We start from the raw sequence: 27,555 nt of genomic DNA, 5'->3' as shown, positions 1-27,555 counted from the left end.
GGGCAGGACTTTGCAGGGGTTGAGAGCCTGAATTATGTAGTTAATAAGGCCTTGTTTGTATCCACAGGCTGTCAAGGCCCAGGGAAATTTGGGTCAGGTTGCTCACCGGTGCAAACCTACAGAGTGGGCAAAAGAAAATAATCATTTTTCCATCTTTGGTCTTTGTGCCACACTATTGGAGGCAGTGTTGCTTATACCCCAGAATAGTGAAACTGCTCTTCTGGTTTTTACTTACAACTCTGTGAAGCAAAACATGAATTTGGAAGTGGTAGGGCAGGTGGGCAGATAAATCTCAGTGACATACACCATGCTGGATTCAGAATAACTGGACTACTCTAGGACCTGGAATGTGGGGAAGTAGAAGGGAACATTTATGTCACTTTGGGCTTTCCTATTCGATGGGAAGAACTTGATCTCTCATTAGACCACTCAGTAAGACTGAGGAAGTAAAAGGACTTTTTAAATCTCTGGTGGCCACAGGCTCACATGGCAACACTGAAGAGAGGAAAGGAGAGAAAAGAAGTCCACATTTGAGTGCCTCCTATGGAATGCCAGGCACCGTTAGGCTTTATATTATTGTTTAATCCTCATAGGAGCCCTCAGAAGTAGTACACATTAATCTGTTCATATTGTAGGTGAGGAAACAGAAAGGTTCAGTAACTCGTCCAAAGTCAAAGATCAAGTGAGTAATGGACCCTAGGATTTGACTTCAGATTTGTCTGACTCTGAAGTCTGGGCTTTTCCTTTCTGATGGAGGATGTAGCTTTTTGGGATTGGTGTGATTGGTCCTATTGGCAAAGGGAAACTGAAGCCTTCAGTAAAAATAAGGGAGAAACTAAGGCAGTCTTAGAGAGTAAATAGAGTCTGTCAAAGGGAATGACCCTGAGGTAGGTAGAAAGCAGGTGTAAGAGAAGATACAGCAGAGAGGATGGTTGGTCTTGATTAAGCCTAATTTATCTCTTGACCACTGATAGGAAACGGGGAGAGGGGCAAGTTAGTAAGAGGAAATGGTCCAAGAGCCAAGCTTTCCAGGATATTCTCCCATTTTTCCCTCAGCAGCCACCTCTGGGCAGAGGCTCAGCTTTACCTTTGTCATCAAATTCTGGGCATAGACAAGGACTTGATTTAGGAAGGCAGGCTGGCTGCCCAGAGCAGCTTTGTCTCATGGAAAGGACATGTGGCTGAGTAGGGGAGTGACCAGCCAGGAGTGAAGAGACCTATGTTTCAGTGCAGCCCATGAGGAAGGGAACAGTAGTGGTAGGTGGAGTGATGCTCATTTATTCATGGAAGGTAAGTATTAAGATTATTTTCTCAGGGGAGCCTGAGAAGCATCCTTAAGGAGAGAGTGGGAACTCAGCCAAAAGAACTGACCTAATTGGAGGTCTCAGCAAGGATCTGGAGCTGTTTCCTGATCCCTTGTGTCCAGGACCCTGTGGCCTGTGACTTGTGTTTTTGTGGTTTAGAGAAACAGGACGGAAAGGCAGAGGTACCAGACCCTTTCTGGGCATTTAACTTCTTCTGTTGGTCTGACGTGGCACTGGACTTTGAAAGAAACAAGGGGTTCAGCTGTGCAAGTTGAAAGTCTTGGATATTTAACTCTTCTGGTTTCTCAGGCTCTTTCCGGAACCTCGTGAACTCTACGTTCATGCTGGTCTTAGGCACTTCATATACAAAGAGAACCTTGTTCTTCAGCTTGTTTTGGATCCAGGGATCAATTGAGGCCAAAAGAATTAATGTTTCTTGTAGCTGCATTGAAACAAAGGCCCTGTGGCTGGCTCACTTCAGGTCAACGCTGGGAGGGGAGGGGGAGCTCTGTCTACAGGCCCTTCTGGCCCCGGGGAATGAGGTCAAGGGGACAGTGTCTATGGGCGTATTCCCCTCTCCTCTGGCATGAAGATAGGTGGGAGAGGCTTGGAGGAAGGGTTGAGAAGAGGAAGAGGTGGGCGGGGATGCCTTACGCTCTTTTTCACAGACGGGCTCTTTTCCACATCCAGCATGTCTAGGACCAAGTGGAGCACTTGTGGGCTGCGGATCCCCAGGACACCCTGGCAGAGGCAGGATGAGGGCGCCTAAATAGCCGGCCCCAGGAAGATGCCCGGTCTACACTCTTCCATTCTAGTGCCCTTGTGATGACCCTGTGCCTGGAGAGGAGATATGGCTTCCCAGCAGAGGTAGCACTTTCCTTGCCTTTTGGGGCCACTTCATTGGGTTCCAGTACAATATTTTCACCAGAAGAGTCAAGATAGTTTCTACATGTAATATCTAAGCAATGCCCCTCACACCCTTCTCCTGTCCCTTATACCACCCACCTCCAATTCTGAAGAAAATCTTTTCCTGAACTCCTGATAGGGCTGGAATTCTAAAATAAAAAAGCAAACAAACAACCTCCCCAAACTTTACAGCCCTTTCTTCCCTTCAGTAACTGCTGGACTGCCCGCTCCCCCTGCCATCAAAGCATCTGGTCAGAGTAGCGGAGCTGGCCTTACCAAAGAGATGACTGCTTCCTGGCGTGCAGTGGCATTTGAGCTCATCAGTTGCCTGGAGAAGGGAGTGAGCGTGTTGTGGTCCAGTTAAGGGGAGGGGAGGAAGGCTGGCTGCTTCTTACAGTCCAGAGTGAGTCAGGCATAAGGCTGATGTGTGGTGTTAATTTTATTAACTTCCCCTTCTTATTTCTTGGGTCAGGAAAGGGGCTGGGAGGGGAAAGGTAGGTACTACAGTTTTCCAGGGGGCACTAAGTGACGATCAGGACTCGCATCTGTCCAGAACATTACCTTTTACAAGTCCCTTTCATGTCCTCACCTTAATCGGAGCTTTATAGCAACCCTGAGTGGTAGGTATCATCAGCCCCTTTTTACAGATGAAGAAAAGCCCAGAGGTCAGAGAGTGACTTGGCCAAGGGCACAGGCACGTGCGAGCTGAGAACGGGCCGTAGGTTCCCAGCTCTCTCTGACCCTCTGTCCCCTTCTCACAGCCTAGGACTTGGCCCTGGCAGTTCCCAGCCCCAGCCACTCACGCCTCCACCAAGTTCATCATTGTGGGCTTCATCTTGAGCTCTTCCACAGTTTCAGCAACAGCCTGCCTCATAGCCTGAAGAGGGATTAAGGTGAGATAAGGATTCAGGGGTGTACCCTTAAGTGCTTCTCAAACCTTATTGAATGTTTACTTTGTGCTACATATGTGATCCTTGCCTCGAGGAGCTCATGCTCTGGGGGGGAAAGCAGACAAGTGGAACAGTCAGTCACACTCCTGAACTAAGTGTAGGGGCAATAGGAGGGTCTCCTAGCTCAGTCTGGGTACCAGGAAGACTTCCTGGAGGAAGTGATGCTTCAGCTGAAACCTGAACGTGGAACATGAGTTAACCAGGTAGAGGGCTGGGGGCAGATTTCCCGGGCAAGAGGGAGAGCATGTACAGAAGCCTGGAGGCAAGAGAGAGCACAGAGAGGTTAGGGAGCAGAAAACAGTTCAGTTTAGCTAGGTGACCGAACGGACTCTTCAGAGTGGGGCACTCTGAGTAATTACACTGGGACCGCAGGTATAAATCAGGACGGGGTGTTCCTAAGCACAGCTGGTGTGTGGCTCTGAGCGGGAGTGTAGTGGGGCTAGAGAGGCAGGCAGGACCTGGGTGGTGAAGGGCAGTGTAAGCCCTTCTGAGGGCCTGGGGAGCGATTGAGAAGTTCTGTGCAGGGGTGAGCCGCAATCTGATTCACAGTTTAGAGAAATGTCTTCATCAGTTCTGTGGCTGGTTTTGTAGCAAGCTATAACAAAGATAAAAGCAAGGGAGCACAGAGGAAGGCAGGGTGATTCTGTTGTTGATGATCTGGGAAAGCTTCCCATAGGAGGTGTTGTTTGGACTGGCTTGGAAGGGACAATCGTATTTTAATAGGCAGAAGGAGAAAGGAGTTGCTTACCAATGGGACTGAAAGCATGCGGCAGTTTTCCACCTTGCAGGGGAGGGAGAGATGACTCAAGGCATTTTAAGCTGAGAGAATGGCCCGCATGAAGGCAAGGTGGCTTGAAAACAGGGGCTGCATTAGGGTGAATGTGATGCTTTGGGGGGCAGCATGGTGAGAACCAAGCCAGGGGAGTCTTTAGAGAAAGGTAGAGAGACAGGTTTGAGCTGCCTGGACGTGGGAGTTTTGGTCTCACTTACGAAGAATGGTTCATTATATGTCTTCCTCCTGAGCAGGTCAAATGTGAGTCCTTCCAGGCCCTGTGCCTGGATCTGTTCCAGCCCAATGATCTTGAGCATCTGGCTGGCTTCAAAACGGTGCTGAGGGCAGGGGTGGGGAAGACATGAAGGACAGACTCCCTTTCTCATCCCCCAGCCCTGTCCTAGTCCTGGAGAAGGAAGGGTACTAGGCAGCCCTAGAGCTTACCTCAAGGACACTGGAATAGCATAGCTGGTCTAGGATGGTCCTGATGACCGTGGCTGAGTGCACACCCATTATCTTGACCAGCATACTGAGTGCCTGTGGAGGTGGGCAGGGCAGGCTGGGGTAAACCAGACCAAGAGGCATCTGGATGGCCAAACAGGCTTGAGGGCTAGAACTTGTAAGGAATAGGTGGGGTCCTTTCTCCTTCCTCTTGGCCTCGTGAGTGAGAGCATAAGTTCATGTGCACACACGTGTACATATGTGCATGAACACCCATACACATCGAATGTACACAGACACGTGTACATTTAGCGTCCATACGACCCTGTACTCATATGTATATACATACTGACAAAACACACAGAGACCCTTTGGTGCTCCTTGCGGGAGCTTCTTTTCTCTGGGATAAGGATGACAGGGTCCAGACCCCACCAGTCGGCACCGGTTCCCCAGTCCTCCCCAGGGAGCTCGTCCTCCTGCCCCTCACACCTGCATCTGCTGGGTCTTCGGCCCTTGGTGCAGGCACTGCAGCAAGTACTCTCGGGCTGTGCTGCTACAGGGCCTCAGGAACCCCAAGCACAGGGCCGCCTCCACTGCTGCCTTGTTCCCTGACTTCTTTATCAGCATCTGCAGCACAGGCACCAGCTTCTCTCCATCCTCGACCTGAGTCCTCTGAGAGGGAGATGAGGGACACGGGTGGTGGGACTATGTCTTCAGCCAGGCTTTGTCAGGAAGGCAATTCATTACTGCTTCCAGACCATTCTCCCTCCTCCTTAAGGTGAATCTCACGTCATGAGATTATTTTACCCACTTCCCTTATTTTTGCTGTCATCTACTTGCTCCTAGGCCGCATCCTTTCATTTCTCTATGACTTTTCTTGTGGATGGATCCATGTTATTCTCTAACACTTCCGCCGTCTTAATTCCTGGCATTTGAAAAAATATACATGTCACTGATCCAACGCCTCTCCTCCAATAACCTTGTCCTCTACTCTGTGTCAGCCACTAATTCCCACAGAGAGACTTTATCATTACCCATTACTGCAACTTCTCTATGACCCCTCTCCCCCATCTTTCTGGTTCTCCTCTGATGTCAACAATTGTTGGACTCCACAAAGACTAACAATTCACTGAGCACCTTTTCACTGCTCCTCACTTTCTTCCCTCTTTACCCAGCTTCAGTTCCACGGTCCTGCTCCCTCAACACCTTTACCGCCTCTTGCTTCATTGTACTCAACTCTCCACCAACTCTGCGCCTGCACTTCCTGGCGGGAAACAAAGTTATGATGACTAATCTCACTTGAAATGTATGAACACAAACCTCGTGTAGACCCTTAATGCTGCCTAGTGATCAGACTGCTTTTCCCCGGGGAATTCTCTTTCCCAGCCTTCTAATTCATTCTCTTTCCTCTGGAATCTCTAACACTTCTTCCTCTATTCTCTTAAGTTGATGACCTTGCTTCCTACTTTACTGAGCAAATAAAAGCAACTAGAAAAGAAGTTCCAGAGACACTTACCACCACTTCTATCCAACTTTCAACACCGGCACCCATATGTTCTTCCTTTCCACGTGTTACAATGGACCGTGACCATCTATCTAAAGTCAGTCTCTCTACTCATGTGTTTGAGCTCATCCCTTCTCATCTGCTCAAGAACATTGCTGCACAATTCTTCCCACCCTCTTCAAGATGATCATTTTCCTAACGACTGGATCATTACACCTCAGCATTGAAACATGCTGTTATTTTTCCTTTTTCTCGTATTTACCCCTGCTGCTGACTACAACTCTTTTCAGCAAAACTTGGAAAGCTGTCCATGCTTGCCAACTCTAACTTCTTTCCTCTCATCCTCTCTTAAACCCATTCTATTCAGGCCTTCACTCCCACCTTCCCACTGGAATGGTTCTTTTTAAAAAATATTTATTTATTTATTTATTTATTTGGCTGCGCTGGCTCTTAGTTGTGGCATGCGGAATCTTCACTGTGGCATGTGGAATCTTTTTAGTTGCAGCGTGTGGGATCTTAGTTGCGGCATGCGGGATCTTTAGTTGTGGCATGCGGGATCTTCAGTTGCAGCATGCGGGATCTTGAGTTGCGGCATGTGGGATATAGTTCCCTGACGAGGGATCGAACCCAGGCCCCCTGCATTGGGAGTGTGGAGTCTTACCCACTGGACCACCAGAGATGTCCCCACAATGGTTCTTGTTAAGATAATCAGTGATTCCCACATTCTTAAATCCATTGGATCGATTCTCAGTCCTTATATTATTTGATATGGTTGATTTATCTCCTTTCCTTGATATATGTTCTTCACTTGATTTTCAGAATGCCGCGCTCTTGTTTGTCTTCCTACCTATTGGCCTCTTCTCAGTGTTTACTGGTTCTTCCTCTTCTCTCTGACCGCTTAACATTGGGGTGCCCCAAGGCTTGATTCTTGGTTCTTAGTGATCTCATCTAGGTGAATGACATTAAATGCTACTTATATGCTGACAACTCATAGATTTCTTCCTCTAGCTGTATATCTAACTGTTTAGTTGCTGTCTCCCTTGGAGGTCCGGTAGACATCTGAAACATAGCTTGTCCAAAATTGGGCTTTTGATATTATAGTACCTCCAAGCCTGTTCCACCTGCAGCTTTCTCCATGTTAGTTGGTAACAACTCCATCCTTTCAGTTTCGAGGCCATGAACCTTGACCTCATCCTTGTTTCCTCACTGTCGTTTTTTAATTTTAATTTTAATTTTTAAAATTTTTGGCTGTGTTGGGTCATTGTTGCTGTGCGCGGGCTTTCTCTAGTTGTGGTGAGTGAGGGCTACTCTTCGTTGTGGTGTGTGGGCTTCTTATTGTTGTGGAGCACGGGCTCTAGGTGCATGGGCTTCAGTAGTTGTGGCATGCAGCCTTCAGTAGCTGTGGCTCACAGGCTCTAGAGCGCAGGCTCAGTAGTTGTGGTACACGGGCTTAGTTGCTCCATGGCACGTGGGATCTTCCCGGACCAGGGATTAAACCCATGTCCCCTGCATTGGCAGGTGGATTCTCAACCACTGCGCCACCAGGGAAGTCCCCCTCACTGTCTTTTATAACTCACATTTAACCTGTCAGACTTTTGCTTTAAAAATGTATCCAGAATTGAATAACTTCTTATCAACCACACTGCAACCACCGTGGTCCAAGCCACCATCGTGTCTTACCAGGATTGCTTCAGCAGCCCATAACTGGTCTCTCTGCTCCCAGTTTTGCCCCCCGCCCCTGCCCATCTTTTTTCAGCATAACAGTAAGAGTGAACCTTTTGAAACTTAAGTTAGATTATGTTACTGCTTTGCTCAAATACCTATTCCACTCAGAGTAAAAGCTCAAGTACTTAAAAGTCATCCAGAAGGCCACATATGATCTAGTCTCTTTTAACATCTTTGACCCAGCTTCATTTCCTCCTGGTTTCTCTGTTCCCACTCCACTTCCTTCACATGGCCTCCTTGCTGTTCCTTGACCATGCCAAGTGTGCTCCTGCCTTAGGGCCTTTGCCTGGATTTGTCCTTTTGCCAGGATGCCTTCTCTCAGATATCTGCAAGGCTCACCCCTCACCTTCTTGTCTGTGCTCAGATGACAACTTCCAAATGAGGCCTTCCTTGTCCTCCATGTTTAAAAGTGCAACTCATCCCATCTCCACTCGGCATTCCTGATCGCTCTCACCTTGCTACGTAATTTTTCCATTGCACTTGTCACCTCTAACATACTATGTAATTAAATTTATTGGTTATTACATGTTCCCCCCCCCACTAGAATGTAAGCTCCACGAAAGCCGGCATCTCTGCCTGATTGGTTTGCTGACATATCCCAAGGGCTTAGGATGGTGTCTCACACATGACAGCTGTTTAATATATGTTTGTTGAGTAAATGGATGAGTGATGAATTCCGTTTCACGTGGAGCAGCGATGGGGTCAAAGTAAGAGGACCCTAAGGGGGAAAAGTCTTGAGTAGTGTCAGCAGACTCTCTTGGTCCCTGTACCCTTTTAGCAGAGGTTTTCCTTTAATAGGTTATTTTAAGGATGATAATAATGCTGATGAGTTATCACTTAAAGAGTATAGGCGTTGAACTAGGTGCTTTACATATATTATCTCATTTAATCTTCTCAACAATGCTATAAGATAACTACTCTATCCATTTTAGAGACAGACAAGTGACACCTCTGAAAGCTGGCTTTTCAGAGGTTGTATGACCAGTTAAGTGGCTATGCCAATGCTTCTGTCCAGGGAACCTATTCCACAGGGGACTCCACAAAGACAACGTCCTCCTCCATCAAAGCTAGGAGCTAGGTTACCTTCTCCCTGGCTTAACCCCCTGCCAACACCATCAATTACCTTGTCTTACCTCGCCCCAGTGACTGACTCTCCTCCCAGTCACCTGTTCTTTGGGGACAGCAGCCCAGGAGTTCAGAGCCACCCGAAGTGCTGTCAGAGTATCCATCCTTTGTCCCTCATTTTGCCCCTCCAGCTGCTTGATGAGAGCTTGGATCACATGCTTATTCAGGCAACCTGGACAGGGAGGACCTCAGGTCAGGGCAGAGCCTCAGGGCTGCTCCTCTGTGCCAGAATCCATTTGACCCCTGTGCCTTCAAGGCAGAAGCTCCAAGTACTAGGTCACAGGGTTGCCCGTCCCCTCAAGACACCAGAGCAGCTGGCTGAGCATGACGGCCGTTCCCAGAGCCTGCTCTCTCCCTCCCTCCAATCTCTTCTCGCTTTTCACCCCACCTTCCTCTCTCTGCCCAACAGTACATCAGACAATTCCCAGACCCTGCCAACGGCTAGGTTGCCGTGAGTGTACAGTCCACTCCCTTCTGTCCTTCCCCAAAGTGCAATGTGGCTGCACTGCTTCCTTCCTCACCTCCCCCCTTCTCCCCACCCAGGGAGAGGACATACTCACCCAGGATGGCCAGGGTTTGACAGGCCTCATACTTCACTTTCTCTGGGCCAGTTTGGGCCTGATTTAAGAGGGGGTGGGTGGGAACATGCCATAAGGTGGTGGAATGTCAGAGCTTTCAGGATCATCTCAGCTTAACTTTTCATTTTACAAATGAGGAAACCGAGGCCTAGAGAGTGACCTGTTTATGCTCAAACACAGGGTACAGGCAGGATGGTACGATGGAAGGAACATGACTTGGCAGTAAGACTTGTTCACATCCCTTTCTGGTATCTGGTAGCTACATGGCCTTGAGCAAGTTACTTGGCCCCTCAGAGCTTTCATTTTCTCGTTAGAAAAATGCAGCTACTACTACCTATTCCTAATATTGGAAGATTTAAATGAGATTCTGTGTAAGAACACAGACCCCCCATTATAAATTGGCATGTAGGCACAGGCATTGACTCAGTTAAGGTAGAGAATGAACTCAGTCCCAGTTTTCTCCTGGTTTTTTAGTTGCTCCTCTTTCCTGTTAGACAAAGGGGATCTTCAGATTCCCCCTTTCCCATCCCTTTAGATCAAGCTGCCCTTTAAAGAAGCCAAGGGCATGAGATGGGGACATGCCACACAAGGCAGCTCTCTCTTCCTTGGATCTGACCCATAGTCCTTGAGCCTGGCGAGCCTTGTCAGTGCCCATGTGCCAATGCTCTACACACCTCAGGCTCTGTTTCCTCCTCTCCTGAACTCTGTGCAGCCCCAGACTCACCACCTGCCATAGTGCTTCCATGATAAACTTGTCTCTGACGCCCAGGCACCCCAGAGCCTGCAGGAACAGGGTTAGAGGAAAGGGAAGAGACTTTGGACACCACGGCCGGGAATTTCCATCCTCTGGCCACAGCTGGAGTTTATTCTTGGAACATCAGTCTACCCTTGCCCTCCACCTCAAGCATCTTTCTACTCTCAGCTCGGGCAACTCCTACCTGTAACCATGCCCCTCCACCCTTGCCACTTCTCACCTGTGCAGCATAGAGCTGCTCATCCTCTCTGGGAGACTTCAGGCTTTCTGTGAGTTCCTGCCCATCAAAGGGAGCCAGTGGAAGGGAAGAAAGGGATAAATTGAGTTCTACAACTATACTTTCAAACTGGAAGGAGCTCATCCAATCCAATCCCCTTTCCTCCCCTCCCTCCGTCTTGCAGGCAGCAGGCAGGGACCGAGGGCAGAAGGATGGTGTGAGCCCCAGGTAAGGGCACCCACAGAAAGAGAGTCTCTCCATTCTCCCCCAAGTCGTGGTCCCTGACCTTTAATCTTTGCCACTTCAGCGGGTCCCCAGTAGGGTCTAAGGGCTTGGATTCCATCTGAGGTTTTGTAATCAGCTTGCTCATTGGGAGATGGAGTTTTTGGATGAGGGTACCCTCTTTGAGGTACCTGTGTGAGAAATTGCACAGGTAGCCCTGGTCCTCTTGTTCCCTCCCTCCTTACTTCACAAACTCTTCTCTGCCTCTGGTTCTCAGCCCAGCTCAGAGGTGAGACCAGAGGAAGAAAGGTGAGCCTCCTTCTACCCCAGGGTCTCCTCTGGGATGTGGAGGCTGACTTGCACCACGCCCAGCCCCACTCCAACCCTTTCTTCTCTTTCTTTCCTTTCCTAGAAGATGTGGAGGGCGTGGAGAAGAGGAAGGGGCCCAACACACCTAGGGTGATCTCTCATTTTCCACAGTATCTTCTGGGCACCCCGTTCCTTTTGATGATTATACAGGGTGTGCCAGTGCGTGTAGATCTCAGGCTGCTTGGAGTAGCAGTACGGTACGGAGTTTGGCTTGCTCGGGTGCTGCCTCCAGCACTCCGGACTTGGGGGAAACTCTTCCTTTGGCATCTGGGGGGTGTGAGTGGCAGAGCTGTCACAGGGGGCATTCCTCAGCCAGGAAAAGGGCCAGGGTGAGGAGGGACTAGATGAGGGAAACAGCCCTTCAGCCTGTCATCTGAGCTGAAGTCACAGCCACCTCCTAACTCACTGTGTGACTTGGGCAAGTTACTTCACCCCACCAAGATCTCAGTCTTCTCATCTGCAAATTGGAGCTAATAATCCTTGTTCTGTACCCCTCCCAGGGTGGTTGTGAAGAACAAATGACATAAAGATTGTGAAGCCATTGCTGATCTGCAAATTGATCTGAGTACAGTTGGCCCTCTGTATTCACAGGTTCCACATCCACAGATTCAACCAACCACAGATTGAAAGTACTTGGAAAATAAAAATTCCAGGAAGTTCCAAAAAAACAAAACTTGAATTTGCCACGTACCCAGCAACTCTCTACCTACCATTTACATTGTATCAGGTATTATAAGTAATCTAGGGAGGATGTGTGTAGGTTACATGCAAATACCGCGCCACTTTATACAAGAGACTTGAATATCCATGGATTTTGGTATCCGCAGGAGTCCTGGAACCAATCCCCTGTGGATACCGAGGGACAACTGTACACAGTTTGGTTAGTTGAGCATCTCAGAGTACTTTGAAAAAGCTTCGGGCAAGGAGATGAAAAGGCAGGGGGCAAGGGAGATGTGGAGTAAAGAGGGAGGGTGGAAGTTCAGGCTGCAGCTCCTTCATTCAGGCGTTCAACAGATACTTAGTGAGCACTTACCATGTGCCAAGCACTAGGTGCTGGGGATACAGTTATCAGCCCTGCCCTCATGGAACTTAATAGTTTTGTTGGAAAAGCAGGATTTCTTCAAATAATCTCTCTCTTATACAATTGTGAAACTGTAGCTCTGGTTGCAGTGGAGGGTTTTGGATGGGTTAGAGGCTTTCTCGGAAGGTTTGGCTAGGATTCATTCCTGTCTCTTCTCAAGCCTTCCTGTCTCTACAACAGATCTCTGAGCAACAAGGAAGAGGGGCTTCAGCCAGCGGTTCCCAGTGTGGTGACTGAGAAGATCATCATAAGAGTTCTCAGGTGATTGTCGTGACTTCAGAAAACGGGGCATTGACTCAGTATGAGTAGGGTTGTCAGATTTAGTAAAAACCAAGCAAATAAAAAACGGGATGTCCTGTTGAATTTTGATTCCAGGTAATGAAGGCAATATTTAGGACATATTCATACTAAAAAATCTTCATTGTTTAGCTGAAATTTAGATTTAATCAGGCATCCCATTTTATCTGGCAACTCTAATGAGGAAGATCCCTGTGTTAATAAAAATGACTCATTATTAAGCCCTGCCTGCATAGCCTAAGCCTTACAGATACTGTCTCATAGCGACTTGATAAAGGGAGATGGGCAGGGGTTGGCTTGTGACAGAGGATACTCCTGAGGCTCAGGGAGGGAAAGTGACTTGTCCAAGGTCACACATAGTTAGTGGCAGCCCCAGGGGTGAGTGTCAGGGTTCTACGAACTAGCCTTAATGGGAAAGGATAGTCTGCTACCCCTCCTACTTCAACAAAGCTCCCAGGGTGGCAGAAGTTAGGGGTCTTACCTGGTGGCAGGACAAGGGCAGGAGAACAGGAGCTGTGGCTCTTCTGAGTTCTGTGGTACAAATGGGATGGCAATGACAAGGGTGGATTGAAGAGTCATCCTTCCAGTCTTTCATTTATTTAGCATTAGCATTTAATGAACGCTGTAGCAGGCACTGGGAGGTAAATAAGGCATAATTCCTGTTGTTCAGGGACTCATACTTTCCTGGTATCTTGGTCTGTGGGACAGTAAGATTGCCATAGCCTGGGAGCTTCTCAGAAATGCAGAGCCCCAGGCTCCACCCCAGACCTACTGAGTCAGGATCTTCATTTGAGCAGGATTCCTATGCACGTTGAAATTGGAGAAACACTGATCTAGCAGAGTGGTTCTCAACCCTGGCTGGGTATTAGAATTATTTGAGGGAATTTTTAACATGCCTCAGTCCTACATCAGACTAATTGAATCAGATTCTCTGAGGAAGGGGCCCAGGCACTTTAGAAAGCTCCCCTGAGGATTCTAATGTGCAGCTAATGGTGAAAACCACTGGTTTCATTCAGTGGTTCTCAAACTTGAGTGTGCATTAGAAAGAACTGGAGAGCTTGTTAAAACACAGATTTCCTTATCCCCAGATGAAGACTCATCCCCAGAGTGTTGATTCAGTCAATCTGGGGTGTGGTCTGAGAATCTGCTTTTCTAACAAGATACTGAGGCTGCTGGTCCTGGGAACATACTTTGGGAACCACTGCTCTAGCTGGTGAAACAGAACTGTTTACTGGTGATTAACAGAGGGAAACAAATGTGAAGATGGATAAAGGCACGTGCGGTCCAGATGAGGGTTTCCCAGAGGAGATTATACACAAGCCGAGTCTTCAGAGCAAGTAGGAGGTAGCCAGACAGATGAGGGGGAAGAGCAGTGGGCACGAGGAATACCTGCAAACCTCGGAGTTGTAAGAATGGGGTGCAGATGAGGGGGCAGCAGCTGGGGAGACACAGAGACGTCCCATCTTAGAGGGCGCTGGAGACTTACCCTGAGGGCTGTGGGGGGCCTTGAAAGTATCCAAGGGTCTGCCCTGCCTCTTCCCATGGATCTGCTGACATCACCTAGACCCCTGCCCGGGAGTGGGTGCCAGGGAGCTTTCCTTTTCAGGTCCCTATCCCTGACTCCACTCCTGTCCATTTCAGCCTCACCTTTGGTCCTTTCTGGATATTCCAGCCATGGGCACTTGAACATTGACCTGTTGATGTCAGAGATGTCGACTGATTTTTCGTAGGCCATCCTCTACTCCTGGGGGAACCAGAGAGCACCTGGGCTGGGGAGGGGACTACAGGGACTACTCCCTTGTGGGAGCAAGGTCACAGCTCAGGGAGACCTGTCCTCTGTGGCACAAGAGGGACTAGTGAGGTGTCTGGGCTTCTGGAGGTGGAAGCCTCCAAGTGCTGGGCAACCAGATCGCCTAGGTAAATAGAACACTCCGGTTCCATTCTGGAGTCCCAGCCTTGGCATCTACTTGCCTGTGGATTGAGCTAGTCACTTTCTCTCTGGGAGCTTCACTTACCTCATCTGAAAAGTGGGAAAGCCATGCTTGTCTGGCTAGGTAGAGGGGCAGTGGTGAGGCATAAATTCAAAAAGAAAGTCGAAGCGTTTAGTGAACTTCAAGCTCACGTAGCCCACGTTAGGAGCAGGGATTGTCCTTACGATTAGTCATCAGGAAAATGGCAAAAAAAATGGGAAAGCCCTATTCATACACACGCCTCCTTCCTTGGCAGCAAGAGATGTAACTCTTTTTTTTCTTTTGACCACTGAGCACATTTATTTTATTTCATTTTAGAAAAAAAAAATCTGAGTTTTAAAAAATATGTGGGGATTTCCCTGGCAGTCCAGTGGTTAAGACTCCGCACTTCCACTGCAGGGGGCCTGGGTTCAATCCCTGGTTGGGGAGCTAAGATCCCACATGCTGCCCACATGCTGTGAGGTGCTGCCAAAACTAAAACTAAATAAAAATAAAAGAAACTCTGGAATTATTAAAACAAAATATATAAGAACAGCAATAATAAAAAAATGCAAATGTGGATAGTCACATATACTGACATTGAAAAGTAGAAATGCCATCCCTTTACAGATTTTATCTCAGAGTCTATCAGCTGTACATCAGCTTCCATTGCCACCAACAGCTGACTGTCATAGAGTCCTCGTGCTCGCTGAGCCACTGCTTCTGTCGAAGGTTTCATGTCATGTGTACTACACGGAATTCCTTTCATTGCTTGCAGTGATTGCTACACTGCAACCTCGACACCTAGCATAGTGCCTGGCACACAGCAGGCAGCTCGCTGTAGTGAGAAAACACAGGCCACCAAGTCCTCCGACTGGACCATCACTTCCAGTAAACTGACATGCTGCACTGAGGAAGACAGCGTCACCATGTGGTTTTCCTGCCTAGAATGTTCAACCTGAATCTAAGTATGAGGAAACAACAGGCAAACCCACCTTAGGCAATATTCTACAAAAACCCCATCTGAACTCCTGAAGAAAATATCAATACATCTTAAGGACAAAGAAAGTCTGTTAAAGGACACTAAAAAGACCCGACAGCTAACTTCAATATGTGCCTGTAATTGGAGCCTGATTTTAAAAAATAGCTATAGAGGACGTAATTGGGACAATTGTGGGGATTTGATCATGGACTCCATGTTAGAAAATAATATCGTGTCAGTGTTAAATGCTACTCATTCTGTGGCTACGCAGAATGTCCTTGTTATTAGGAGATACACGCTGCAACTGTTGGGGGGGAGTGAAATCACACCTGCAACTTTCATTTCAGACAAAAATGTACATACCAACCATCTGTATAATATACATGTGTGTGTATACACACACACACGTATATGCACATAGATAAAGCAAATGTGGTTAAACATTAATATTTGAATCTAGATGAAGGGTATATGGGTGTATTCTTGCAAATTTCACTAGGTTTGAAATTTTTCAGATTAAAGACGGAAAAAAAAAAGCAGCAGCTTTGGCATTGGACCTTGGACCTGGTGCGTCTAAATGTTCATTGTACCACCTTCCACCCCACCTCCCCTGTTTTTTTGGTTTGTTTGTTTGTTTTTTATTTTTGTTTTGCTTTGGGGCTTTGGGCAAGTTATTTCCATCTCTTGCCAAGGGTTTTCCCCCATTGTAAACAGGGTTAATAATACTCCACGCCCCAAAGGGTTATGAAGATGAAGGATGGTGGATGTAGGGAGCTGACAATGCCTGGCACAGAGTGATCGTGCAGTTAACGCCGGCTCTAATTATGTGGATATATTTGCTAAGACAGGTTCACAGGAAGGAACACATCGATGGGAAAGTTGGAATACTCCCACCTGAAAAGTGCTGGTGCCGTGGTAGAAAACCACAAAATCCCTCCTTCCCTTTATTTGAAAGAACTGAGGTGTTTTGGGAGTGCCATGAAATCCCATTCCAGGGGCACGAGCGGTGTGTCAAAGAAACCCACTGCCGATAAGGGGTAGGGTGGGCTAGGGTGGAAGCCAGCGGAGTAGGCGGAAGGGCCAACCATGGTCTGAGGAAGCAAGGAGGTGTGTGGCGGGAAGTGAGAGAAACTCTTGGGGCCTGGGGGCTGGGAGGTAGTGACTGTTGTCTCCCTTCAGAGTGGATGAGTCACTGGTCCCTTTACCTGCTCTGTCCTGCCCAGGCCCCTTCTCAGAGAGCCTGTGCCCCCGGGCCTGCTCACTGCATAGGGCCACAACCCCCAAATCCAGGGTGGACACCAGATGTGACCAGCCCTGGATCCAGTGCTTTATGCTCACAAGGAAGGGGGGTTCCCGACAGGAAGTCAAACCAGCAGCCTGCTTTGTAATTGCATTGAGAATTTTAATGAAACTCTGATTTCTTACATTTGCCAGTCAGCCCTTCCCAGTGAGGGGCTGAGATGGGCACTTTGGTCATGGGGCATGACTGTAGGAGCCCAGCCTCCCTCCCTCCTTCACCTCCAGAGGTGCTGACATCCTTCCTGGCTGCAGAGCGGTGGCTGGACGAGGGCTCTGAAGCTCGGAGCCTAGAGACCTCCTGTGCACAAGGCAGAGCCCCAGGAGCCCTGGGAGGCTTTTACAGCAGCTGCTGCAGGTGGTGGAATCTGTGCCTTCCAAGGAGCGGGTGGGAGGAGGGCACTGGGGGGAAACCTCCCAAGCTGGTTAGGACAAGAGCAAGAAGCAAAGTTTGCACAAGTTCAGGTTCAAGGCGTCCTTTATCCTAGCTCAACTCTAAAGCGTTGATGTACTCCTGCACCCATTTCTTCTCTGGGTTGGCGCACACCTGGCGATTCTTTCTGGTGATAAAGCTGTGGGAGAGAAGAGGGTGAGACCTGGTCAGTGCTGGGAGCGCCAGTTTTGGAGATGAGGTGGATTGAGGCAGGGGGGAAATGATACTGGGTGGGTTAGTTTTGGAGTTCCATACGATTGTATGGCGTTCAAGGAAAGAACATTTTCTCTTCTGTTGGGTCAAAGGGCTCCAAGCCAGAAGCAGTCCTGTGTGCATTTTAACCCCCCGCCCCCCAAGCCGCAAAAACACATGCAGCCTGGAGATCTAAGGGGATACGGGGCCCTAGGAGCCCAGGCTTGAGCTGGTCAACCACTTCTCAGCACTTCCTGTTTCAGACCCTGTGCTGGGTGCTGAAGATGCAGAGAAAAAGAGGTGTCTTCCAGGAACTGAGTCATGGCTGAGTAAGTGGGAGACGAGGTGGTGAAACAAATGTGTGATCTGGCCTTAGATAACACAGTGCCTTAGACACTCGACAGAGGAACCCATCTGTGTGTGCCTGGGTGAACAGAAGAAGGACATGAACTTGAGTCTTGATTTCACCACTTACTAGTTAGATTATCTTGGGCAAATCACTTAGGGCCTCTGAGTCTGTACGTTTACCTCTAAAATGTGGAGAGAAATAATTCCTAGTTAGCACAATTGTTGTGAAGCTCAGATGAGATAGTACATATAAATTAGTTTTGAAAAATACCATGCACGTGTTGTTACTGGGGTGCTGCGGGACCTCTACTTTAGGGTGGATCAGAGCAACGTGAGCCCGAAGGTCCCGGTACTGGACACCGTGGCTCGGAGAGGTTGAGGACCCTGAGATACTGGCAGATGTCAAAGCATTTCTACCAATTAACCGGCCAGAATGTGGAGGCCGGTGAGGGCAGGAGGCCTTCTCTCTACAGGTGTTGATGGTGTAAGCTGGAAGGCTCACAGGCCGGGGATCATGGGCTACGTCCAGCTGCCTGCCTCACCTGTTTGCTGGGAGACTGGTTCTCTCTGAGGGACACCCTGGGTCTGGCCAGCAGTGCTACCCATTAACGTGTTACTGTGGAGCTAGCCCTGCCTATGTGGACCGTTCTCATTTTGGCTTCTCCTTCAGGATGCTTTCCTGCACCTTTTTGAGATGTTTCCAGACAAAGTGAAGGCTTAGGTTATCTGAAGAGAATGAGGATTTCTTGGCCCCTTTTCGTGCTCTATCATGGAGAGCGTTTTTTCTCAGGGAAGCTGCTTCCCCTTTTCTGAGCCTCACTCAGAGCCACCTGACCACCTCTCTTTCTCCCCTGCCTGGCGTGCAGAGAAGAGAAAGGGAGCAGAAGGGGTGTACTGGGCTCTGGTGCCTCCTAGTATTTGTCTTCTTGTTTGGGGTGGTGAGGGAGCTTCCGATGCAGACCCTGCCCTCGGCAAGCCAGGTGTCATACAGGAGAGCCTGCAGACTCACTGTCCTCTTTCCTCAGCCCCCTTGGCCTGAGGCCAGGAAGTCGAAAGGTCAGGAAACCGACATCTGGGGGGAGGGTTGCCCAGGCTTCCTGCTGCTGCTCCCTGCTGAATGTGATACCGGCTAGCGGCCCCCCTTGCCAAGCCTTCTCTCCCTGCCCGCTCTGTGTAGGGCCTCTCCTGGCCTGACCTCCCTCCACCTTCACCTGCCCCTTGACAGCAGGTGTGCTCAACATGGCTTCTCTTCTCTTCTGTGCGCTTCGGCAAGTCTCTGGCACTGGGTCTGGAGCACCGTAGGTGCTTCATGGATATTTATTGAATGAGTTAGTGACTGAATGTTTTGCATTCACTCATCAAGTTTCACTTGTCAGTTCTATGTATATAATAATACATTTAGAGGGGGAGAAGGATGATGATATAAGTTAACAACTTATCAGGCACCTAACTGTGTGCCAGGAAATATTCTAATTTTATCTTTTTATTATCCTCACTTTGACCCAGTGAGGGAAATACCTCTATTTTACTGCACTTTGCAGATGAAGAAATTGAGGCTCAGAGAGGTTAAGTGATGGGCCCAAGCTCATGCAGCTACTAACTGGCAGAGCTGGGATTTTAATCAAGACAGACTAGCCGGAACAGCCAAGACTGCTGTGTTCCTGCCACTGTGACATTGGGAGACCCCTTCCTGCTATAAAAAAAATGTCACATCTCCGGCCCCAGCACCCTTTCCTCGGCTACAAACCCTTCACCTTACATTCCCTGCTGGACTTTCCATAAAGTTGTTGTGCTGGCACCTTGGTCCTTTCCCTTTTAAACAGCTCTTCCTCAGGACTTCACAGGGCTCCACCTTCACCCTTCTCCAAGTCTGGGTTGAAACCTCAGCGTCACAATCAACCCCTCTCTCTTCCTTGCTACCGACCTCACAGCACTTGCCAGGGCTTGCTGATTCCGCCTCAGAAGCTTCCTCACCCCGTCTCTCCTTCGCTTTAGGTCCTCTTCAGCCTCAGTACCAATCATGTGGACCACAGCAGCCTCTCCACTGGACCTCTCCTGTCTAGACTTTCCCCATTCCAACTCATTTCACACTTTTGCTTCATTGTGCTGACACTCAAGGCCCTCAGTGCTTTCCTATACGGAGACTCTACAAAAACCAGAGGAGAGTCTTGGCAACATCCCCTCTGCCTCATACACCCCGTCCCTCAGTCCAATCCCAAGTCAAACAGCACTTTTTGCAGCAGACTTTGCCTAAATCCCTTCTCTTAGCTAAGCCCCGAATCGCGGTGTGTTCCCTCTTTCCTTTTGTAACATTCTTATGCAGGTTGCCCTGGTCATTGCTACATCTGTCTTAGACTCTGAGCCCCAGAGGGCAGGGATGGTGCTTTACTCCACTCTGCCTGCCCGTAATAGGTGCTCGAAGAAGGAATTGTTTTCCTTTTGAAAAATACTTGTTTTCAGAGATAAAATTAGTAGTGCTACATTTTTTTTGGCTGTACCACGTGCCATGTAGGATCTTAGTTCCCCGACCAGGGATGGAACCCGCACTCGGAGTCTTAACCACTGGACTGCCAGGGAAGTCCCAGTAGTGCTAAATATTATTGCTATACTTCGAAAGATTCATCAGGACCAAAGGCCAAATCTGAATACCTGTAACTTTGCCAGTGTCACAGAAATGTTTGGATTAAAAAACTTCATCGTTATATGGAAAACTTTGTGATTGCCCCATTTTCATTCTTTAAGTCTCTATCATCTTAAACTACTTAAGCCACTATCACTAATGACCTTGCTAGAGTAGAAAGAGGAGGCTCCAGAAACAGGCTCCATCCCTCCCTCACTTAGTGTACAACCTTGGGCAAGTCACCAAACCTCTCTGGGTCTCACTTTCATTATCTGAAACGTGGAGAAAATTATGCATACCTGTCAGGGATGTTCTGATAAAATGTAGAGATAATGCATGTAAGACATGTGACACACAGTAGGCACTTCCTAGGTAGCAAGGATTATTATTTTTCTAAATGTGGTAGCTTACGTACTTAAAGGGGAATCTCATTTCATTATTTCTTCATCAATCAATAACTTATTTTTTTAACACGCTTGACTGCAACTAGGGCCTTGACCTCTGACCTCTCCTCTTTAGTTCCTTTTGAAGTTGCAGGTGGATTTGATTGGGTGTCGGATATGAGGGACTGCGGGGTTCTTAACTGGAAAGGGATGACTGAGTCGATCTTCTCCACCCAGGGGCATGGCAGACCAGATTCAAGAAACAGTCACATCCGTAAAGATCAGAGATCTAACCTAGCCCATCAGAGTGGGGAGGATCCTTCAGGAACACCTTGTCTAGCCTTTTTCCACGATAGCTGGGGGATCTGAAGCCAGAGAGGGCGGAACCATGGCTATTTGAGCAGCCGGAGGATGGGTGAGAGTGGATGGGGCGCCATCTCTGAGGGCTCATGGCCGGGGGACTGGCTCTGGGGCAAAAGGTGTCCCTCCCTCACCCCCTGGAGGGTTCCACAGGGCTGAGACTCACACGACTGCTGCCATGGAGCACTTGCTGCTGGTGTAGAAATATTCCCGGAGGTGGGCGCGGGGCAGCGGGCGGGCGAGGTAGGCAAAGCAGCAGGGTGTGGTGTCCGAGGCATCTGGGAGAGGGAAGAAAGAAGAATCCTGGATTCATTGACAGTGCACACTGGGTATTGTGCTGGGTGCTTTATATGAATTATCTTTTTTAAAGTTTTTTGTTTTTTTTCGTTTTTAAAATATTTATTTATTTATTTGGCTGCACCGGGTCTTAGTTGCAGCACGTGGGATCTTTGTTGCCTCATGAGAAATCTTAGTTGCAGCACGTGGGATCTAGTTCCCCGACCAGGGATCAAACCCGGGCCCCCGGCACTGGGAGCATGGAGTCTTAGCCACCGGACCATCAGGGAAGTCCCTATATGATTTATCTTGAACAGACTATTATCCTCCTTTGGCTGAAACTGAGGCTCAGAGAGGTAAAGTCACTTGGCCATGGACACACAGTGCCAGACTGGGGATTGCCTCACCTAATCCTTGAGGCTTCCCTCTATACCACGACCCCATGCCTTTGGCTCTGAGGGCATCCTGCGTTTCCTGCGGGCTTGTCTTAGGTCTTCTGCCCTTATTCTTGCTCTCCTAGGATCCTCAGTGGGTTCAAAACTTGGTTTCTTTGAGACCTAGGGTGGGTTGCAGGGAGGCTTCCAAAACTCAGACTTCATGACTGAGCCAGGACCCCTAAGAGAGGCCTGAAGATGCATATTTTATCCTGTGACCCTCTGGCTGAGGCATACTGAGAAGGGCTCTGAACAGAGAAGGAGGACTTTTTGTTGGTCAGTTAATTTAGGATGGCCCTGGGAAGTGTCAGTTGCCATTTCCCAGCAGAGTAGTAGTGTTTCAGAGCCAAACAGAGCTGGGTTTGAACACTGCTTTCCTTACTTCCTAGTTGTGTGAACTTGGACAAGTTACTTAACCTCTCCGGGCTTCTATAAGTCGAGGACAGCTACTCAGAGAGTAGATGTGAGCATTAAATAAGGTGATATTTGCAAAGCAATCAGCACAATGCTTGACCCAGAGTGGGCATTTAATTAGATTCATGTCCCATTTTTTTTCCATCTGTGAAATGGAGGGAATATGACTGTCCCAGGAGAGTTTTACTTAAGTGCTTAGAAGCTTCTTAGAAACCCTGCTGCTGCTAGACATGAGTTAGTCATGTTTGGAGATCAGCTCAAGCTGCCCCTGCCTGCTAGTATCCCCAGCATCAGTCCACACTCAGCGAGCACCTGCAGGGCTTGGGGTGTAGACCCTGATGACACATACAAGTTGTTCAGAGGGTCCCTGCCATGAAGTGGCTTTGAGATCTATCAGGGACAACTGGACATCTGGGTAAAGCAGTACAGGGGAATGTAAGTCGTAGGGTTCAGATGGTATAAATGCTACAGTTGAAAAGAGGGCGAGGTCTGGGCCAGTCTAAGGGTCGGACCCCGGGGGCTGTGGTGGTCAGGACCTGGACTTACATGGGGAGGCAGACGCAGGAGCGCAGAGGGCAGCCATGGCGAGGATGACAGTGAGGGCGGCGGCGGAGACCTTCATGGTAGCTGTGAGCAGAGGCTGTGGGAGATCCACGTGCTGTCTCAGGATCCTCTGCGGGGATTCTCTGCAGCTCAGGGTGGCCCTTTATAGGGAGCCCGGCCAGCAGAGGGGGCGCCCTCACTAGGGGAGTTTCCAAAAGAGCAGCCACACACTGGCTGATATCATAAGTGAAATTGCACAAAACAGAAAAGAAAACTGAAATAGCCTCCGGAAATGTGAGTCTCTCTCTCTCCCTCGCTCCTCTCTTCACTGCCCTCCAATACAGAGTGAGCTCATCACTTCCCTCTTTGCCCTTGAGAAGAACCAGCACAAGCAGTGGCGGTGGAAAAATCTCTTCCTCTGCTGGCATCCTCAGCTTCGTCTGCCAGGGCAGGGGTCCTCCCAGAGGTCAGGAAGCTGCTTCCCTGGGGACAGGAGGAAGGGCAGTACGACGAGATCAGAGTCCAGGTGCCCTGGCTCTCGCTGCAGTGCTCGGTCCGCTAAGTACTGCTCACCATGAAAGGGTTTCATGGTTGGGCTTCCCTGGTGGTGCAGTGGTTGGGAGTCCTCCTGCCGATGCAGGGGACAGAGGTTCGTGCCCCAGTCCGGGAGGATCCCACGTGCCGCGGAGTGGCTGGGCCCGTGAGCCATGGCCGCTGGGCCTGCGCGTCCGGAGCCTGTGCTCCGCAACGGGAGGGGCCGCAACAGTGAGAGGCCCGCGTACCGCAAAAAAAAAAAAAAAAAAAAAAGGTTCATGGTTGGGACATCCTTGAAACTGGATGAAGTGGTGGTTTGGATTACAGCCGAGGTCCTTCCTCCATTCCAAAGAATTGGATACAGTCAATCTTCATCAATTCCTATTTGGATAATTCAGAATTAGTGACAGTTTGGCCTGGGTTGGACTGAAGTTGACTTCTGAATTACCTAAAAGTGTCTATTGACAGTAACAAAGGCAAACACATTAAAAAAAGCATAATTTAAAAAAAAGTAATCTTACACCAAGGATGTTTTTTGCTAGCTATTGTCACATATGTAACTTGGTGGCTGAGGGCGACTGAATCACCCAGAATGGGGAGAACTTGTCTCATTTCTTCCACCCGAAGACTTTGAGACAGGATGGTTATTATTCTCCTTTTATAGAAGTGGAAACCGTGCCTCAGAAGAGGTCATTAAGGTCCTCGAGGTCACACAGCAATAAGTGGGATTTGAACCCAAGTATTTTTTTTTTCAGACTGACTTAAAAAGAGAAATTGAACCATAGTTGACTTACAGATTGTGTTAGTTTTAGGTATACAGCAAAGTGATTCAGATATATGTATATGTATAGATACCTATATATCTATATATATATATACGTATTCTTTTTCAGATTCTTTTCCATTGTAGGTTATTACAAGCTATTGAATATAGTTCCCTGTGCTATACAGTAGTTCGTTGTTGTTTATCTATTTTATATATGGTAGTGTGTATCTGTTAATCCCAAACTCCTAATTTATCCCTCCCTCTGCCCTTTCCCTTTGGTAACCATAAATTTGTTTTCTATGTCTGTCAGTCTGTTTCTGTTTTGTCAATAAGTTCATTTGTATCATTTTTTAGATTCCGCATATAATTGGTATCATATAATATTTATCTTTCTCTGACTTAGTATGATAATCTATGATGTCTGACTTACTTCACTTAGTATGATAATCTTTAGGTCCATCCATATTGCTGCAAAATGGCAATATTTCATTCTTTTTTATGTTTGAGTAATATTCCATTGCATATATACAACATCTTTATCCAGTCATCTGTCGATGGACACAGGTTACTTCCATGTCTTGGCTATTGTAAATAGTGCTGTTATGAACAACAGGGTGCGTGTATCTTTTCAAATTAGAGTTTTTGTCTTTTCTGGATACATGCCCAGGAGTGAGATTGCTGGATCGTATGGTAACTCTATTTTCAGTCTTTTAAGGAACTTCCATACTGTTCTCCCTAGTGACTGTACCAATTTATGAACCCAAGTGCTCTGATGACCAGGCTCAAGCTCTTTCCACTGACCCACATTGTTCAGGCAGTTAAGCTGTTCTTCATCCTCTCTAGGTGCCAGGTGCTGTTCTAAACTTGTCATAAGAATCCTCTCATTCCCTCCTGACTCGTTAAACAATTACCAATAGAAGCACAGTTTTGGAAACCATGGCCCATCTCATTTAAAGAAATAAGTTGTAAGCACTTAAGAAACATCCAACCATCTACACAAAAATGATCTGCCTGTTTGAATTGTTCCCTTCATGTAATCCTCTTAGTCAGCAAATGTGGGAGGCTGTGCTGCCTAGTGGTTAAGAGCAGGGGCTTTGATGTTTCATTTACAAGCCAGGTGGCCTCCTACAAGTTACTTCATCTCTCTGGTCTCATTTTTCTCATCTATAAATCAGCGATAATAATAGTGGCCCCTCCCAGAGCTGTTGAGATAAGTAAGTTGCCGTAAATGTGCTCATGCTTGTAAAGCTCTTAAGTACAATGCCTGACACTGTTAAGTACTTACTAACATTAGCTTTTATTATCGTGTTATTATTGAGTAAGAAAATGGCAGTCCCTTTAAGGATATTCTATACTGTAGGTTTTTTGGCAATCTAGACAGCCCCTCACCACCCGCCCCAGACCCCAGTTGATGTGGATTCGTAAACTCTATTACGAAGACTATTTTTAAGCAGGTGGGTCAGCTGGGGCTTAGAGAGGTTAAATGACTTGCTTAAGCTCACATTTCCTAAAGTGATAAGAATTCAACATGGAACCCAAGTCTGTCTTGGTTCCTAGCTTCCTACCACACTGCATAGTTTCTAGAAAAATCCAGAAACTTTTGCTAAGGCTGTTTTTCCTTGTGAGCTCTATTTCTGTTGCCTTTCCTTGATCTCAGTTTCCTTCTTTAAGGAAGAAAGGAAAGTACTTTTCTGGATACCAAATACGCTGAGTTGGGACACGAGCTGAGGACAGAGCTGAGGGAACCACAGATGACCAACCTCATCCCCATCTTTAAATCCCAGTGAACGATTCTGCTGTGTGTAAGTGTGTGTGCATGTCTGTGTATAAATGGTAGTGGGAATAGGGAGGGGGTAGGATGGCTGGGTGGCTAAGCAGGAACAGGCAGTGGGTACATCAGGAGTATTTTTCTTCCCTTTTGGTGGTTCCAGGGGATTATGGGTGTGCAGAGGAGAGAGAAGAACCTGACTGCAATTCCATTTCTGCCCCTCACTTTCTCCTGTGCAAAATCGGAGTTCAGACTCACGGAATCAGTATATTCTCTGGCTCTAAAGCACTGATTCCATGAGGAAATCAGAGCACCTGTGTAAACAGTACAGTACCTGGTACAGGGTGGGTGTCCAATGAATGGCAACTGTCATTATGATTTACCTGGCATTCTGTGTTCCTGAAAACCAGGAACGCCTGCCGTCTGACTCACCCCACTGGCGGTCGAGAGGATCAAGGGAAGTGATGACAGTGGACGTGCTTAGGAGACCGTCAGGTGAGGTGAAAACATCACGAAGCTGTCTCTGTCTTCCCTATCCTGCCAGTGTGGTTGGCCTACAACGCTCCATCATTCCTTGCTGCCTCCGCAAATTGTCACTGAGAATTGCTGTGACCCAGGCAGCCCTCTAGGCGCTGAGGACACCATGTGAGCCAAAGACCTGCTCTCTGGAGTGTCTGTTTGTGGGGGTGGGGGGCAGGAAGAGCTCACCCAGAACAAGGGAAAACATACTCCTTTACTGTGAGTCAACTTTTCACTGGTCTTGTCTTAACTCCCTGAACACAGTAACAATGTCCTATGCTTTTTTTTCTATTTGTTTTTTTGTATTCTCCCCCTGCATTCCAACAAATGTCTTGGACATGATAGATGCTAAATTAATGCTGCTTTAGTCTTGATAACTTCTTACAGCATCTTGATTAAGTTCACGGGCTCTCTAGCGTCTGACTCCTGGGTTCAAAACCCAGCTGTATGATTAATTCTGGCTTGGAGCAAGTTGCTTACTTTCTCTGGGACTAAGTTTCTTCATCTGTCGAGTGGGAGATTGATTCTAACCGGTTTTGGGGAATGGAGCCCTTTAAGAATCTGAGGAAAGCTGTGAACACTTTCCACAAACATGTGGAGACCTCCCCAAACACTCACACATGTAAGTTTTGCATATAAGAGGTTCATGGACCCAGCAGGCTCACTGATGGGCCTCTCGAGTTCAGAGGGCTGCTTCTCATCACCCTTCCTCCGTCCTGCACCCCTTTTCCTAGCACATCCCGTGCTGAAGCCAGACGCACACTCCGCCCCAGCCTACTGCAGCTCCTCCCCTGCCCTCCCGGCCCAGTCTTCCTTTCTCCTCTTTCCCTTCATTTCCTAAGCGAAGCTGGCTGCCTGCTCAGCCTCCCACTGTGATGTTAGGAAACCAAAAGCAGGCAAAGAAAGTGAAACCTCATCCTATCTGGATTCTGAAGCTTTGCTCTGACCTGGAGTTCCCCCCATGACTGTGTGGGGAGCAGCTCTGGCTTTTTTGGCTGCTTTAAAAAAAAAAAAACGTCCAAAGCAGGGAAATTCCCTCCATCCTCTAGGGATCCCAGTCTGGGCCCCAGGAGAAGCCTGAGGCAAAGTCATTTCCTCCTGATGAGCCATACTTTTCTCCATTCACAAATTGGAGATTTGCTCTCTGGTTGTGTCCCTCCTCTGCCCTTGTTAACATGTGTCCCACCTGAGCCAGTGAGCTGCCGTCTCCCCCTTCCTTGTGCCTACAGGGCCCTGCTTGGGGTAGGTGCTCCGTTAGTGCTGGCGGAGGTCTGTAGGGGGCGGCAGTGTAAAGGTGCAAGGGGAGGCCTCCCAGCAGGCTCAGGGGATCTGCCCAGGTGGGAACAGGATTTGAACCCCTCTTCAAGACTTTTCCCGCTACAGCCTGCCCTTGCCTTTTGGTCCAGCTCTGGTTTGTTCATCCTATGTCATGCTATTCTGTGCCTCCCTTCCCTTCCCCATCCCCTGCTACATTTCACTGTGTCAGGGTACCA

General features: G+C 48.2%; 2 protein-coding genes across 2 annotated transcripts; both read right to left on the bottom strand.

Annotated features, from left to right (window-relative positions):
- Positions 1–1,371: 1,371 nt before the first annotated feature.
- On the bottom strand, positions 1,372–13,980 carry HEATR9 (HEAT repeat containing 9; the record flags this gene model as incomplete). Its single annotated transcript, XM_081219833.1, has 15 exons — positions 1,372–1,746; positions 1,959–2,045; positions 2,487–2,538; positions 3,014–3,087; positions 4,151–4,270; positions 4,377–4,469; positions 4,863–5,045; positions 8,769–8,899; positions 9,288–9,345; positions 10,030–10,086; positions 10,280–10,336; positions 10,563–10,689; positions 10,953–11,134; positions 12,727–12,776; positions 13,893–13,980. 15 exons carry the CDS (start codon positions 13,978–13,980, stop codon positions 1,372–1,374), a joined length of 1,734 nt encoding a protein of 577 aa, XP_081075959.1.
- A 2,577-nt stretch (positions 13,981–16,557) lies between these two features.
- On the bottom strand, positions 16,558–22,645 carry CCL5 (C-C motif chemokine ligand 5). The gene is made up of 3 exons (XM_081218446.1): positions 22,479–22,645; positions 20,975–21,086; positions 16,558–17,044 (listed from the first exon to the last, which is right to left on the bottom strand). The coding sequence occupies exons 1-3, from the start codon at positions 22,552–22,554 to the stop codon at positions 16,957–16,959; spliced, it is 276 nt and encodes a 91-aa protein (XP_081074572.1). The 5' UTR covers positions 22,555–22,645; the 3' UTR covers positions 16,558–16,956.
- Positions 22,646–27,555: the final 4,910 nt, after the last annotated feature.

The sequence above is a fragment of the Mesoplodon bidens genome (assembly GCF_964165515.1).
Source record: "Mesoplodon bidens genome assembly, chromosome: 19".
NCBI lineage: Eukaryota > Metazoa > Chordata > Mammalia > Artiodactyla > Ziphiidae > Mesoplodon > Mesoplodon bidens.
Note: the sequence above shows the minus strand (reverse complement) of the source record. Positions and strands in the feature narration are given on the sequence as shown.